This window comes from Ammodytes marinus, assembly GCF_949987685.1.
Source record: "Ammodytes marinus genome assembly, chromosome: 21".
NCBI classification, from domain to species: Eukaryota; Metazoa; Chordata; class Actinopteri; order Uranoscopiformes; family Ammodytidae; genus Ammodytes; species Ammodytes marinus.
In genome coordinates, this window is record NC_137225.1 from 24,407,123 (window position 1) to 24,422,122 (window position 15,000).

Below are 15,000 nucleotides of genomic sequence, written 5' to 3' on the forward strand. Positions count from 1 at the left end.
TAGAAAGTATGCGATTCAGAACGCAACCTATGTTCATGGTTCAGTGTGCTGTCAGCAACACCATTAGCATCGACAGTAACAACATCAAAATCAAATCAGCATCAGCAACATTTACCTCTGCTGCTGGTCGCATTGATTGCTCTAATGGATGCAGGGACAAAAGAATACTTAGTATTTATTTGTAGTGATCTTATAGGGACACACAGACGAAGGCCAGATGCCAACAACATATAATCTGAGTTGAGTGGATGGGCAAAAAGGATCGAGGCTCTCTCATTTATGACAGTAATTTTAGAAGCAGTTTAAGCAATTTTCCCGAGAGAATGTTTATTCTTGGTAGTGAGGTTACCGTACCAGCAGATGACAGAGAAGGAGATGACAGGATGTATATACGCACAGTAAAACAGTTTCAACAGGCTTTTGGTCAACATTGAATAGCTCATTTCCTAAGAGAGTAAAGGCGTTGCTGGCCCTTCTTGCACAGCATTCTAGATAGATATTTTTTTTTTGGCATTTTTATGCTTTTATTGATAGTGTAGAGACAGAGGTGAAATGGGGCAGAGAGGGGAGTGACATGCAGAGAACGACCGCGGGCTGGAATCGAACCCGGGTCCGCTGCTGGCCGAGGCCCATGGGGAGGGGGGGGGGACGCCCTACCAACTGAGCTAAGGGCGCCCCCAACTTTCTAGAACTTTGATCTGTTGGTTAAAAAGTCAAGTATCCAGATCTGAGCTAAAGGTGTTAACTGGTTTCTCGGCGAGAACATTTCATTTCATTTTCATTTAACTTTTATTTATCCTCCAGAGACCAATTGAGGGGTGACCCTCATTTACAATGACGTCGAGTTCAAACAAATTCAAAGGAAAAACAACAATGCATACACAATATTCAATGCAAATACATCAAATACACAACAACAGGTGAAGAGAAGAAAAACAAAAAAAACAAAACAAAAAAAAAAACAATTTAAACATTTACATAGTGGTGAGGAGTGGCAGCAATTAAAATTAAATTAAATGGGGGCTGGATCGTGTTAAAAGCAGAGGAGAAATCAACGAAAAGTAGCCTGACGCGCTTCTTACTGCCCTCAAGATGTTTAAAAAGCAGATTGAGAGTCCTGGACCCCTCTCCCTCCCTGTGAGCAAACTGAAAAGGGTCTAGGAGGCTCTGGGTTTTTTGCTACGAGCTCTGACTCGACAAGTTTCTCGAACTGCTTCATGACCAGGGAAGTAAGGGCTACGGGTCTGAACTCCTTAAGTGATTTTGGGTTGTTGCACTTGGCAACGGGTTGCACTGACACACACACACACACACACACACACACACACACACACATACACACACACACACACACACACACACACACACACACACACACACACACACTGTACATGTCTCTCTGCATTGACACACACACACACACACACACACACACACACACACACACACACACACACACACACACACACACACACACACACACACACAAACTGTACATTTCTCTCTGCATTGACACACACACACACACACACACACACACACACACACACACACACACACACACACACACACACACACACACACACACACACAAAGCCTGGTTGCCCGGCGGCCCCCTGTCTGGACTGTCTTTGGCTCTGTTGAGTGCAGCAGGACAGCGGGCCATTGTCCACATGTCCCCCCCGCCCTCCCCTCCTCTCTTTACCAGGCCAGGATGTGGGCGTGAATGATCAGATCTCATGAGACCAATTGGTGGATGGCACTGCCCTCTCTGCCCCCCCCCCCCCCCTTCTCACTCCATCTTAAACTCAGATGTATAAAGATGGTTGAACGTTGCTCCGGACACTTCACTCCTTCTCCTCTGCTTGCAGTCTGACTAGAGCGGGACACTCCAGCCTGTGAGTACTGGGACTGCTACACTGATAACATAATCTCTAAGCATTACGATGTTTTATTGCTACAACACAGATTTTAATTTTTTCTTTCAGAATCATGAGCAGGAACTGCTTGTCCAAATACGATCAGCTCCGCAAGGGAGACTTCCTCATGTCCAACAACAAGGAATACAAAGCTCTTTTCCAGGTGAGTTATGGGACATATTCTATATAAAGGTGAATCCAAACGTAAGAACATTTGTTTTGAAGTAAACATTCTGATAACAGTCGACTGTCATAAGGGATCCCTTACTCTGTCCACTCTCCCTGAGATTTAAAAAAATAATAATCCCGGTAAAGTTTTTTTTTTATTTTTATTTTTTTTAAGATATTTTTTGGGCATTTTTATGCTTTATTGATAGTGTAGAGACAGAGTTGAAATGGGGCAGAGAGGGGAGTGACATGCAGAGAACGACCGCGGGCTGGAATCCAACCCGGGTCCTCTGCTGGCCGAGGCCCATGGGGGGGACGCCCTACCAACTGAGCTAAGGGCGCCCCTACGGTAAAGGGTTTTTTACTGGGAGTTTTTTCTCAGCCGAGCTAAGGGTGTAAGGGCAGATAGATAGATAGATAGATAGATAGATAGATAGATAGATAGATAGATAGATAGATAGATAGATAGATAGATAGATAGATAGATAGATAGATAGATAGATAGATAGATAGATAGATAGATAGATAGATAGATAGATAGATAGATAGATAGATAGATAGATAGATAGATAGATAGATAGATAGATAGATAGATAGATAGATAGATAGATAGATAGATAGATAGATAGATAGATAATTAAGGGCAGAGGGTGTCATACTGTATGGAATGTAAAGCCCACTGAGGCAAATGTCTATTTGTGATATTGGGCTATGTACAAATAAAACTGATTTGATTTGATTTGTCTCGTTTCTGACTGCAGCACGATGGGAACTTTGTGATCCTCGGCTGGGGGAAGGTGGTGTGGGCTGCAGACACTGATGGGACGGACGGTGTGTACCTGTGCATGCAGCAGGACTGTAACCTGGTCATGTACAACGAAGCAGAAGAGCCACGGTGGGCAACAAGCACCGGGGAGTCCGGAAACCACTGGACCCACTGCACCCTGACTGATGAAGGCAAGCTGGTCGTGACCAAGAATGCCGACGTGTTGTGGACCTCTGAAATGAACAGAGGCCATAAATAAGGCTGTGGAAACTCAGGTTGCGTTCTGAATCGCATACTCTTTCTTTTTTCTATTCTACATACTACATCCAACGATAAAAATAATCTAGTTAGGATGCAGTAGGCATACTATTGGGACATACTTTACTCTCTTATTTCATCATAACATTGCGCCTTGATCTTGCCTCTTGCTTTTATATCCGTCGCATCCCCGTTTGTTTTCACGTGCGCAATGGATTGTGGGTCAGAATCGCCCAATTAGGATGCAGTTTTCAACACTAACAATCTTGGCCGCATGAAGTAGGACATCCGGGTACTTCTAACCATCCTAAATCTGGACACAAGAATCAGGACATCCTAAATTCTACATACTATATAGTAGAAAGTATGCGATTCGGAACGCAACCTCACTTTATATGAGAGTCAAGTTTGGACGTCAGCATGAGGGAGCAGTTAACCTGTCTGTGTAATCTGGGATCCAATAAAAGAAAGATGTTCACAATCACAAAGCACTAATGAGTTATTTCCTCCATTGATCCTTTCTTTATTTCTTCTTTGTTGTGAACGAGGGTCAGGATAAAATAAGTGTTTGTATCTAAGGCTCTGTTAACTGTTCAGCTATCACAATGTTCAGCTCTTTAAACCTGCAGTGTGTAGAATTTTGGGTTTTATTTCCTAGCAGATTTTGTAGAAAATAATTATAATATCCATAAGTACGTTTAATTTAGTGCATAATAGCTGATTTTTTTTTTTTAGAATTATCATTTTTTCCCTTAGAAAGGGTCTCATATATGTCCATATTTCTCCATACTTTGGACCAAGGCCTTGTCACCGCCATTTTGGAAGTGTCATAGTTGGTATGTCATCAGGTGCATTGTTTAAAATGTAGAATTGTTCTTGTCCTTGAAGGCCACTGTAGCTTCTGTTATTTTTCAAAAGGGTTGGGGTTACCCAGGGAGCGTTGCATTCTAGAACTTTGTAGAACTTACTTGATGATGTCATATTACACACTGCACCTTTAAGGAGCTTTTTAATCCAACCGCTTCAACACTGAAGTAAAACAATTTCTAACTAAATTACAATTGAATAAAGGCAAGGCAAGTTTATTTATATAGCACATTTCAGACACATGGCACATTCAAGGTGCTTTACAGGGTCAAAATTAAAATACATGGGGGGGCGCCCTTAGCTCAGTTGGTAGGGTGTCCCCCCCCCCATGGGCCTCGGCCAGCAGTGGACCCGGGTTCAATTCCAGCCCGCGGTCGTTCTCTGCATGTCACTCCCCTCTCTGCCCCATTTCAACTCTGTCTCTACACTATCAATAAAGCATAAAAATGCCAAAAAAATATCTTAAAAAAATAAATACATCAGAATAGACCTACAAAAAAAAGTTAAAACATGGATAGAAATACAACATTTACTGTAAATAAAAGAAATAAAACATTTGAATAAACAATAAAGAGTACAGGTTAAAAGGGAAACAGGAAAGTTTTCAGATTTGATTTAAAAGAGCTGAGAGTTGCAGCAGACCTCAGGTTCTCTGGGAGTTTGTTCCAGATATTTGGAGCATAAAAACTAAAAGGCGAATCTTCCCTGTCTAGTCCTAACTCTGGGGACTTTTAGTAGACCTGTCTGCCTGTCTGCCTGTCTGTCTGTCTGTCTGTCTGTCTGTCTGTCTGTCTGTCTGTCTGTCTGACTGTCTGTCTGTCTGTCTGTCTCCTTGTTTAGTCCTAACTCTGGGGACTTTTAGTAGACCTGTCCCAGACGACCTAAGGGCTCTGGACGGTTCATAACGGATCAGCAGGTCAGCGATGTATTTTGGCCCTAAACCATTTAGGGCTTTATAATCCAACATCAGTATTTTAAAATCAATTCTTTGAGTGACAGGAAGCCAGTGTAAAGACCTCAGAACTGGGGTAATGTGATCCACTTTTTTGGTTCTGGTGAGGACTCGAGCAGCAGCATTCTGAATTAGCTGAAGCTGTCTGATTGATTTTTTTAGGAAGGCCAGCAAGGACACTGTTACAGTAGTCAAGTCTACTAAAGATAAATGCATGGACAAGTTTTTCTAAGTCCTGCTGAGACATAAGCCCTTTAATTCTTGATATGTTTTTAAGGTGGTATTATGCTGACTTATTAATTGATTTAATGTGTTTTTTGAAATTCAAGCCTGAATCTATGACTACTCCAAGATTTCTGGCTTGGTGTGTGCTTTCCAACATAACAGATTTAAGCTGTGCGCTGACTTTTAATTGTTCATTCCCTGGCACCAAAGACAGTGACTTCAGTTTTGCCGTTGAAAATGTTGGCACATCCAGTCATTGATTTGTTCAATGCACTTACTCAGTGCTTGTATCGGACTATATAAAGGAAAAACAGCCTAATTATTCAGTGGAGGAGACTGGCTTGAATAATGGCTGCAGTGTGTAGACATTAGTTGGAATGTCATCAGCTCTACAGAAGCACAGAATAGAACAGTCGGCCACACTGTGTCCGTCAGAACTACCAGCTGGAATGTTCTTGAAGAATTTCTGTCGCTTCTCCGAACGGGAGCCATAGAGACCAACTGTTGCGATGATTTCATATTACACACTGCACCTTTAAATGTGTTATTTTATGAGGAAACATATCTGAAACCAATCATTCATTCAAATAATTTTAGTTTAAAGGTGCAGTGTGTAATATGACATCATCAAGAAAGTTCTAGAAAATGTTACAAAGTTCTTGAATGCAACGCTCCCTGGGTAACCCCAACCCTTTCGAATAATAACAGAAGCTACAGTGGCCTTCAAGGACAAGAACAATTCTAAATTTTAAACAATGCACCTGATGACATTCCAACCATGACGCTTCCAACATGGCGGCGCCAATGCCTTGGTCCATGGTATGGAGAAATATGGAGATATAAGATATAAGATATAATTTTTTTCCCCCTTTCTAAGGGGGAAAAAAATAATAATTAAAAATGTTTTTCAGCTATTATGCACTAAATTAAACGTACTTATGGATATTATAATTATTTTCTACAAAGTCTGCTAGGAAATAAAACCCAAAATTCTACACACTGCAGCTTTAAAGACCAATACTTCACCAGTGGGAATATGAAGGTGTACTGAACTCTGAGATCCTATGTAGTATAAATGTGCAAACATTTTAGAAATCGGTTCATCCTAGCCTGAGAAAAGGCAGAAAGAGTGTTTTATGGTCTCACTGTCTAACCCTTCATTTTGCACAGTTTTAAGAAGCATTTAAATGTGGTAGCTGGTAAATTTGTAACTTATTCTAACCACTTCATATCCTCTTGGTCAAAATCAAATCCATTATCCTCTGGTGTTTTAGTGTGTGTGTGTGTGTGTGTGTGTGTGTGTGTGTGTGTGTGTGTGTGTGTGTGTGTGTGTGTGTGTGTGTGTGTGTGTGTGTGTGTGTGTGTGTGTGTGTGTGTGTGTGTGTGTGTGTGTGTGTGTGTGTGTGTGTGTGTGTGTGTGTGTGTGTGTGTGTGTGTGTGTGTGTGTGTGTGTGTGTGTGTGTGTGTGTGTGTGTGTGTGTGTGTGTGTGTGTGTGTGTGCGCGTGTGTCACTCACTGTCCCTCAGGTTGTGGCATCTATCTATCTATCTATCTATCTATCTATCTATCTATCTATCTATCTATCTATCTATCTATCTATCTATCTATCTATCTATCTATCTATCTATCTATCCATCCATCCATCCATCCATCCATCCATCCATCCATCCATCCATCAATCTAGTCATATGGGGATAATAATCCTACCTAACTCACGTCTGTTGTATGGGCGGGGCGGTGTTCATCTTGACCAAATGCGAGTATCTTCGTTTGACGTCAACCTCTCGCGAGAACATCCAACGTCACGGGATAATATGGTTGGAGATCGCGGCTAATAGAAGGTACTTTTCTGCTTTTATTTTTACTTTCTATCGCATTCAAAAATACGCTAAAACATCAGAAATATATCATTTTTGACGACGCGTGTGCATTACTTGTCGGTGATAGACGCTGTGTGTTAAATTTATGTCCAAACTTATCGCCGGTATTTAAAAAGAAAAAAAAAAAAAAAATACAAGCCTTCGAAATAAAAGCATAATGTTTTCCGCGCTTTTTACAATAGTTAGCTACAGCTTCCTTTATCTTTCACTTAACGTAAACACTGGCGCACTAAATCAACTCATTGGATGGCTTGTACAGTATATAACGTGCTGATAAATGCATGTTGAGCGTCAACAAACAACCAGGAGTCATTTTAACCTCTCTGTTAGCATTAGCACGACTGTTAGGCCTTTCTCAGGAAGCAGGCGGGAGCTTTTATTTTCCAAAAAAAAAAAAAAAATGATTCGCCTCACCTGTTTTTGACTGCATGTAAACAGAACTTAACCTGTTAATATATTGTTATGGAAAGGCTAAAATGGTTCTGTTTGAATCATCAAATGCATTGAATTGGTTCGTCTTAAAGACAGGGCCGTAAATGGCGTATAAATGACTGAAATCCATCCTTCAAAAGTCTTTTAACACGCTAAGACAGGGGGCGTCCTTCTCGTTCTGAAGTTGCAATTATACAGCTCCGGATAAAAAAATGAAGAGACCACTCCAAATGTTCAGTGTCTCTCGTGTTACTCTTTCTAGGCATATGTTTGAGTAGAATGAGCATTTTGGTTGTTTTTTTCAACAAACTACTGACAACATTTCTACCAAATTCACAACAGGAATATTGTCATTTAAGAGCATTTTCATGAAGTAATGTAGAGATGGAGATTGAAGAAAAATCCAGACTGGTCTCTTAGTTTTTTCCAGAGCTGTATAAAACATGGTTTAATCGTTTACATATGCCAGATCAACAAAGCACATGGTCAAAAGAAGACATTTTATTGACGAATTATTGTTATTTTTGGCTTTTTAGTTGGTGTGTGTTTTGAAAGTAGTAAATGCAATTTGTTTTCATAATTTAGAGTAGACCTTCTCACTGTATCTCAGGAACAGATAAATCATGTGTTATGCTAAATTGTCCCTTAAACCTGCAGTGTGTAGAATTTTGGGTTTTATTTCCTAGCAGATTTTGTAGAAAGTAATTATAATATCCTTAAATACGTTTAATTTAGTGCATAATAGCTGCATTTTTTTTTAATATTATTTTTTCCCCTTAGAAAGGGTCTCATATATGTCCATATTTCTTCATACCTTGGACCAATGCCTTGTCACCGCCATTTTGGAAGTGTCATAATTGGAATGTCATCAGGTGCATTGTTTAAAATTTAGAATTGTTCGTGTCCTTGAAGACCACTGTAGCTTCTGTTATTATTCAAAAGGGGTGGGGTTACCCAGGGAGCGTTGCATTCTAGAACTTTGTAGAACTTTCTTGATGATGTCATATTACACACTGCACCTTTAAAGTAGCTGATCTTACTGTTTCTCAGGAACAGATGAATCATGTTTCATGCTAAATTGTCCCTTAAGCAAAATAATTGCGGTTGTTGATTTAAAAAGTCGAGTTTCATTTACCTTAACTGTATCAAATTACAATTTATTAATTAAAAAAAAAATCGTTTCTGCCTATCGCCTTACGACCAAGAACAGATCCAAATTCTCTTTTGTACCACAAGCCATAAAAGCCTTAAATCAGTCATAATAAGCTAGATGTCCAGCTGGCCTGGTCATGTCCAAAGGTGTATAGTGCATTGTAGTGTGTGATGTATGTTCTTCATGTTATGTCTGTCAGTGTCTGATGTATGGACTAAATAATAAATAAAGTTTTCTATTATTACTACTACGTATTCAGACCTGGATTGTATTTGCACGTCCCAAATACTGTTTTAATTTTCCTTTTTTTTTATAACTCCAACAGGGAAATCTGCAGAGTGAAAGAGGTTTGAAGCAGACACACTACTGAGAGTAAGTTTATTTATATATCTTATTTGTTAACAGTCTCAGCAAAATGGTTTTCTTTCATGTGCATTTGATTTAACTGTGATTTTAATTTAAAAAATGTTCTTGCTTCTTTTCCAGCTCTGACATTGGATCTTAAACCAGGTGAGTGATATTTTTAGAAATTATATTTATCATGTTTTTTTTACGGTATTACAATTTTTTAGTTATAAACTCCCTCCAACAATGCAATGAAACAATTAAAATTAAATAAAAAATAAATGTATAAAGAAGGCAGATTTAAACTCTCAGTTTGTAGGTCATTAAACTGATTGTTGTTGGATAAAAAAATATTCTCAGATGAAATCAAGAATCCTACATCCTTCTCCTTTTTTCTATTCTACACACTATCTAGTTAGAATCTAGTTAGGATGCAGTAGGCATACTATTGGGACATACTTTTACTTGTTTATTTCATCATAACATTGCGCCTTGATCTTTCCTCTTGCTTTTATATCCGTCGCATCCACGTTTGTTCATATTTAAAAGATCCTCTTAGCACCTTTTAAATTAACAATACCAATAATCTTTGTCTTTCAAAATATATATATAAATGTATGAAGAAGGAAAATTTAAACTTCTTTTAGTTTGTGCGTCATTTAAAGGAATACTTCACCCATACAGAACCGGTGTTCTATCATACTAAAATCGCTATTATAATATAATGAATGAGGTTTTTCTTCCCTCAGTCTTCCCTTGGCCCAGCTGTCCTGTTAATCCTAACCCTACATTTTACCATGCGTGATGTCACACAATTGAAAAAATGTAGGGTTAGACAGTGAGACCATAAAACACTCTTTCTGCCTTTTCTCAGGCTAGGATGAACCCATTTCTAAACTTTTTGCACATTTATACTACATAGGATCTCAGGGTTCAATACACCTTCATATTTCCACCGGTGAAGTAGGTCTTTAAACAGTGAATGAATGAAAACCTTTATTTATACAAACTCGAAAGGCATTGAGGTTCCCCTCATTTACAACGCCGACGAGCGCACAGCAAACACAACAACAACAACAACAACAATAACAACAACAGAGTGACATAGAATAAAACAGAGAAACACAAAATCCTAGCAAGATAAAAAAGATCAAAAGAAATAAAGAATTACAATAAAAGAGCTTAAAAAATTAATTCAGTTAAAACAAATGCAGTGGTGATGGTGGAAATTAGAAATCATAGATTTAAAAGAACAAAAAGTGGGGAGAATGGTCATTTTCAAGTACCAGTAAACAGTAATCAATGAATTGTCTCTCCCAGCCCCAGCCATGTCTGCGTGTCTCGGCCACGGGAAGCTCCTGCTGCAGCGCCTGCACCAGCAGAGGGAGATGGACTTCCTGTGTGACATCACAATCATGGTGCGCGACGTGGAGTTCAGGGCCCATCGGAACATTCTGGCCGCTTTCAGCAAGTACTTCTCCTCGCGCGCCGAGAAGGGCCCAGAGGTAAATCTATGACTAATGTAGACTGATAAATAATGGCAGCTATTTAAATTCTGTAACAGATTATTTTATTTTATTTTATTTTATTTTATTTTATTTTATTTTATTTTATTTTATTTTATTTTATTTTATTTTATTTTATTTTATTTTATTTTATTTTATTTTATTTTATTTTATTTTATTTTATTTTATTTTATTTTATTTTATTTTATTTTATTTTATTTTATTTTATTTTATTTTATTTTATTTTATTTTATTTTATTTTATTTTATTTTTATGATTTTTGTTGTATTTTTTTCTGTTTATTTTTTATTTTTGGATTCTCTTTTATCAAATGTATATCATCTGACCTCTCCAGCACAAACACACACACTCACTCACTCACTCACTCACTCACTCACTCACTCACTCACTCACTCACTCACTCACTCACTCACTCACTCACTCACTCACTCACTCACTCACTCACTCACTCACTCACTCACTCACACACACACACCCACCCACTCACTCACTCACTCACTCACTCACTCACTCACTCACTCACTCACTCACTCACTCACTCACTCACTCACTCACTCATTAATCAAATGTAACCATCAGGTGACGACTCTTGACCCGGACAAGGTGAGCCGCTACGCTCTAGAGAAACTGCTGGAATTCATATACACCGGACAGATGAACCTAAGCAGGTAAAACTGACGTTACTCACTGTGTTTATTTGTTTTAATAGCTAAAGACCTGCTTTACCGGTGGAAATATGAAGGTGTATTGAACCCTGAGATCCTGTGTAGTATAAATGTGCAAACATTTTAGAAATCGGTTCATCCTAGCCTGAGAAAAAGGCAGAAAGAGTGTTTTATGGTCTCACTGACTGTCTAGCCCTACATTTTAGTATTTAGTATATTCAGTAAAATGTAGGGGTAGGATTAACAGGACAGCTGGGCCAAGGGAAGACTGAGGGAAGAAAAACCTCATTCATTATTATTTTATTTATACTAGTATGAAAGTGAATATGTCATAGAAGCAAACTAGCCCAAAAATCTCATAATGGACCAATACTTGAAAACCCGATATTTTTCTCCTGTTGCCTTAAAGGTGCAGTGTGTAATATGACATCATCAAGAAAGTTCTACAAAGTTCTAGAATGCAACGCTCCCTGGGTAACCCCAACCCTTTAGAATAATAACAGAAGCTACAGTGGCCTTCAAGGACAAGAACAATTCTAAATTTTAAACAATGCACCTGATGACATTCCAACTATGACACTTTCGAGATGGCGGCACTAGGCCTTGGTCCAAAATATGCAGAAATATGGACATATATGAGACCCTTTCTAAGGGGGAAAAAAAAATTCAATTTTTTTTTCAGCTATTATGCACTAAATTAAATGTACTTATGGATATTATAATTACTTTCTACAAGATCTGCTAGGAAATAAAACCCAAAATTCTACACACTGCAGGTTTAATAATAACCGAAATAATTCCTCATCTAACTTAACTACCGTAATAAACAAAACGTTTCCTTGGTTACAGCACCAGACAGGCAGCTGTGCGACGAGCGGCTGTGTTTCTGGGGATGACCGAAGCGACTAAATACCTGGAAGACGCCCCTCACTCCGGCGGTGACGTGCCCCAAACGGAGGGCCAAGAATCGGGCGTTTCTCTGGACACCGCGGCCTCTCCTGGAAGTCCAACCTCTCCGGTCCCGCTGTTCATATCAGGAGGGGAGGAGGGAGAGGGAGTGGGGGGCAAGGAGAAGGACAAAGAGGTAAGGCATACGATGGAGCGAGGGAGGGAGGGAGGGAGGGAGGGAGGGAGGGAGGGAGGGAGGGAGGGAGGGAGGGGGATGGATGGTGGATGGAGGGAGGGAGGAAGGGATGGAAAGAGAGAGGGGGGATGGATGGATGGATGGATGGATGGATGGATAGATAGATAGATAGATAGATAGATAGATAGATAGATAGATAGATAGATAGATAGATAGATAGATAGATAGATAGATAGATAGATAGATAGATAGATAGATAGATAGATAGATAGATAGATAAGAGAAAAGTTTTATGTGACAGTGCAGGTGTTTGTTTGTTTGTTTGTGTGTGTGTGTTGTGAATTATTATTTTTTAAATTAAATACTGTCAGAAAAACAATTAAAAAAATAAATGTGTATCTAAATATGGATTTCTGTTCCCCCCCCTAGCAGGAGGACAAGGCTAAAGACGTAGAGATGGAAGAGGGGGATGAAGGAGGAGGAGGAGAAGAAGAAGAAGAGGAGGAATACACTCCCACTACACCAAAGAGCGTCGCCAGGGGAACCGGCCGGAAGAGAGGACGCAAGCCCAAAGGTTTCACCGGAGAGACTGAGGTAAGATAGATAGATAGATAGATAGATAGATAGATAGATAGATAGATAGATAGACAGACAGATAGATAGATAGATAGATAGATAGATAGATAGATAGATAGATAGATAGATAGATAGATAGATAGATAGATAGATAGATAGATAGATAGATAGATAGACAGACAGACAGACAGACAGACAGACAGACAGACAGACAGACAGACAGACAGACAGACGTAGGGGCTGTCGCGATACTAGAATTACAAACTCTATATTTATTACTTTATTAAAAGGTTCCCCAGTCGCTGATGCCGCAGCATATATCCTATATCAAATCGTATCGGTGATTTTCAATAATACACATTATATTTAAGCTTCGGAGTCCTTGAAAAAGGGTTTTACTAGTTTTAAATATTGGTAAGAACAATACAAAGAAACTATTTCAATACCAACTATTTTGAAGTTGTTGCAAATGGGTATTTAAACCTGCAGTGTGTAGAATGTTGGGTTTTATTTCCTAGCAGATTTTGTAGAAAGTAATTATAATATCCATAAGTACATTTAATTTAGTGCATATTAGCTGAAAAAAATGTTTTGAATTATTATTTTTTCCCTTAGAAAGGGTCTCATATATGTCCATATCTCTGCATATTTTGGACCAAGGCCTAGTGCCGCCATCTTGAAAGTGTCATAGAATGTCATCAGGTGCATTGTTTAAAATTTAGAATTGTTCTTGTCCTTGAAGGCCACTGTAGCTTCTGTTATTATTCTAAAGCAGGGGTGTCAAACTCATTTTGGTTCGAGGGCCACATACAGCCTCTCTGATCTCAAGTGGGCCGGACCAGTACAATAATGGCAAAATAACGTACATCAACTCCAAATCTCTAGCTTTGTTTTTCAGTAATATGCTTTATCACTCAGTCTACATTTGTAACCTACATTATCACGGATCACAAGGGATCTCTGTACCCCCCAGGAAATGTCTTAGTAAAGGTTGCTGCTGGCCATGGGAATAGGAGGTGCGGCGCTTAGCGCCGCAGCAAAAATTTGGGGGGTATTTTGCTCAAAGATGCCAATACGCACTAATGAAATAAACAACTGTTTATTTGAATACACAAATACAACAGGCACTGACGTTACAGTTGTCCAATTTTGTTTACTATATGTACAGGGACACATTTTGTGCAAACATGCAGACAGTACAAAATAAAATTTAATAAAAGTGCAACTTCTACTGTTTTGATTTATTTTTAAATACAGAGGTTATTGGTTGTTTTGGAATTCGTTTTTCCCAATTTAAAACATAAAAATAAAGCAGCATGGAAAATTAGGAAATAAATCTTGTAGGCCTACACTAGCATGCTCCTGCTCGTTTCGCACGTGCAGAGCCGCGGACACATCGCGCTTGCTAGTACATTAATTGTTCAGCACTAAAAATAAAAATTGTTTTATTTATTTTTTATTTTTTTGGTTTTTACTTTGCCATAAAGCACTGGAGGAAACATTAATAGCGGTGAAGCAAGATTGCCATTTACCATTTCCCACGTTGCTAAAATGTGCTTTTTTTTTTATTTAGGCTGCCCCCTAGCGGCTGGAGTGAGCATTTTGGTTATTTCTTTAAAAATTCATATCTCCTCACAGGAATGGGCTAGAGACTTACTTTTTTTTTTGAAATGCTCATGAATGTGTGCTCTACAAGTCGCGGGCCGGATTAAATCATCTCGCGGGCCGCATCCGGCCCGCGGGCCGTATGTTTGACACCACTGTTCTAAAGGGTTGGGGTTACCCGGGGAGCGTTGCATTCTAGAACTTTGTAGAACTTTCTTGATGATGTCATATTACACACTGCACCTTTAAACCTGCAGTGTGTAGAATTTTGGGTTTTATTTCCTAGCAGATTTTGTAGAAAGTAATTATAATATCCATAAGTACATTTAAAAAATGAAAAAATAAAATAAAAACACTTAGATTGTAATTGACACTTAAAGGTGCAGTGTGTAATATGACATCATCAAGAACGTTCTACAAAGTTCTAGAATGTAACGCTCCCTGGGTAACCCCAACCCTTTGTATAATAGCTGAAAAAAACTTTTTTAATTATTATTTTTTCCCTTAGAAAGGGTCTCATATATGTCCATATTTCTGCATATTTTGGACCAAGACCTAGTGCCGCCATCTTGAAAGTGT

The 15,000-nt window shown here is 38.9% G+C and overlaps 2 protein-coding genes across 2 annotated transcripts in view; both read left to right on the forward strand.

Annotated features, from left to right (window-relative positions):
• Window positions 1–1,825: 1,825 nt before the first annotated feature.
• LOC307268036 (B-type lectin plumieribetin-like) lies at window positions 1,826–3,488 on the forward strand. The gene is made up of 3 exons (XM_080050549.1): window positions 1,826–1,898; window positions 1,989–2,082; window positions 2,849–3,488. The coding sequence occupies exons 2-3, from the start codon at window positions 1,993–1,995 to the stop codon at window positions 3,110–3,112; spliced, it is 354 nt and encodes a 117-aa protein (XP_079906675.1). The 5' UTR covers window positions 1,826–1,898; window positions 1,989–1,992; the 3' UTR covers window positions 3,113–3,488.
• A 3,474-nt stretch (window positions 3,489–6,962) lies between these two features.
• mynn (myoneurin) overlaps window positions 6,963–15,000 on the forward strand; it is a 20,997-nt gene continuing 12,959 nt past the window's right edge. The window contains 7 exon segments of the mRNA XM_080050101.1: window positions 6,963–6,996; window positions 8,946–8,992; window positions 9,107–9,130; window positions 10,286–10,470; window positions 11,071–11,159; window positions 12,006–12,240; window positions 12,670–12,834. Of these exon segments, the coding sequence (XP_079906227.1) occupies window positions 10,294–10,470; window positions 11,071–11,159; window positions 12,006–12,240; window positions 12,670–12,834 (666 nt within the window). The 5' untranslated portion in view covers window positions 6,963–6,996; window positions 8,946–8,992; window positions 9,107–9,130; window positions 10,286–10,293.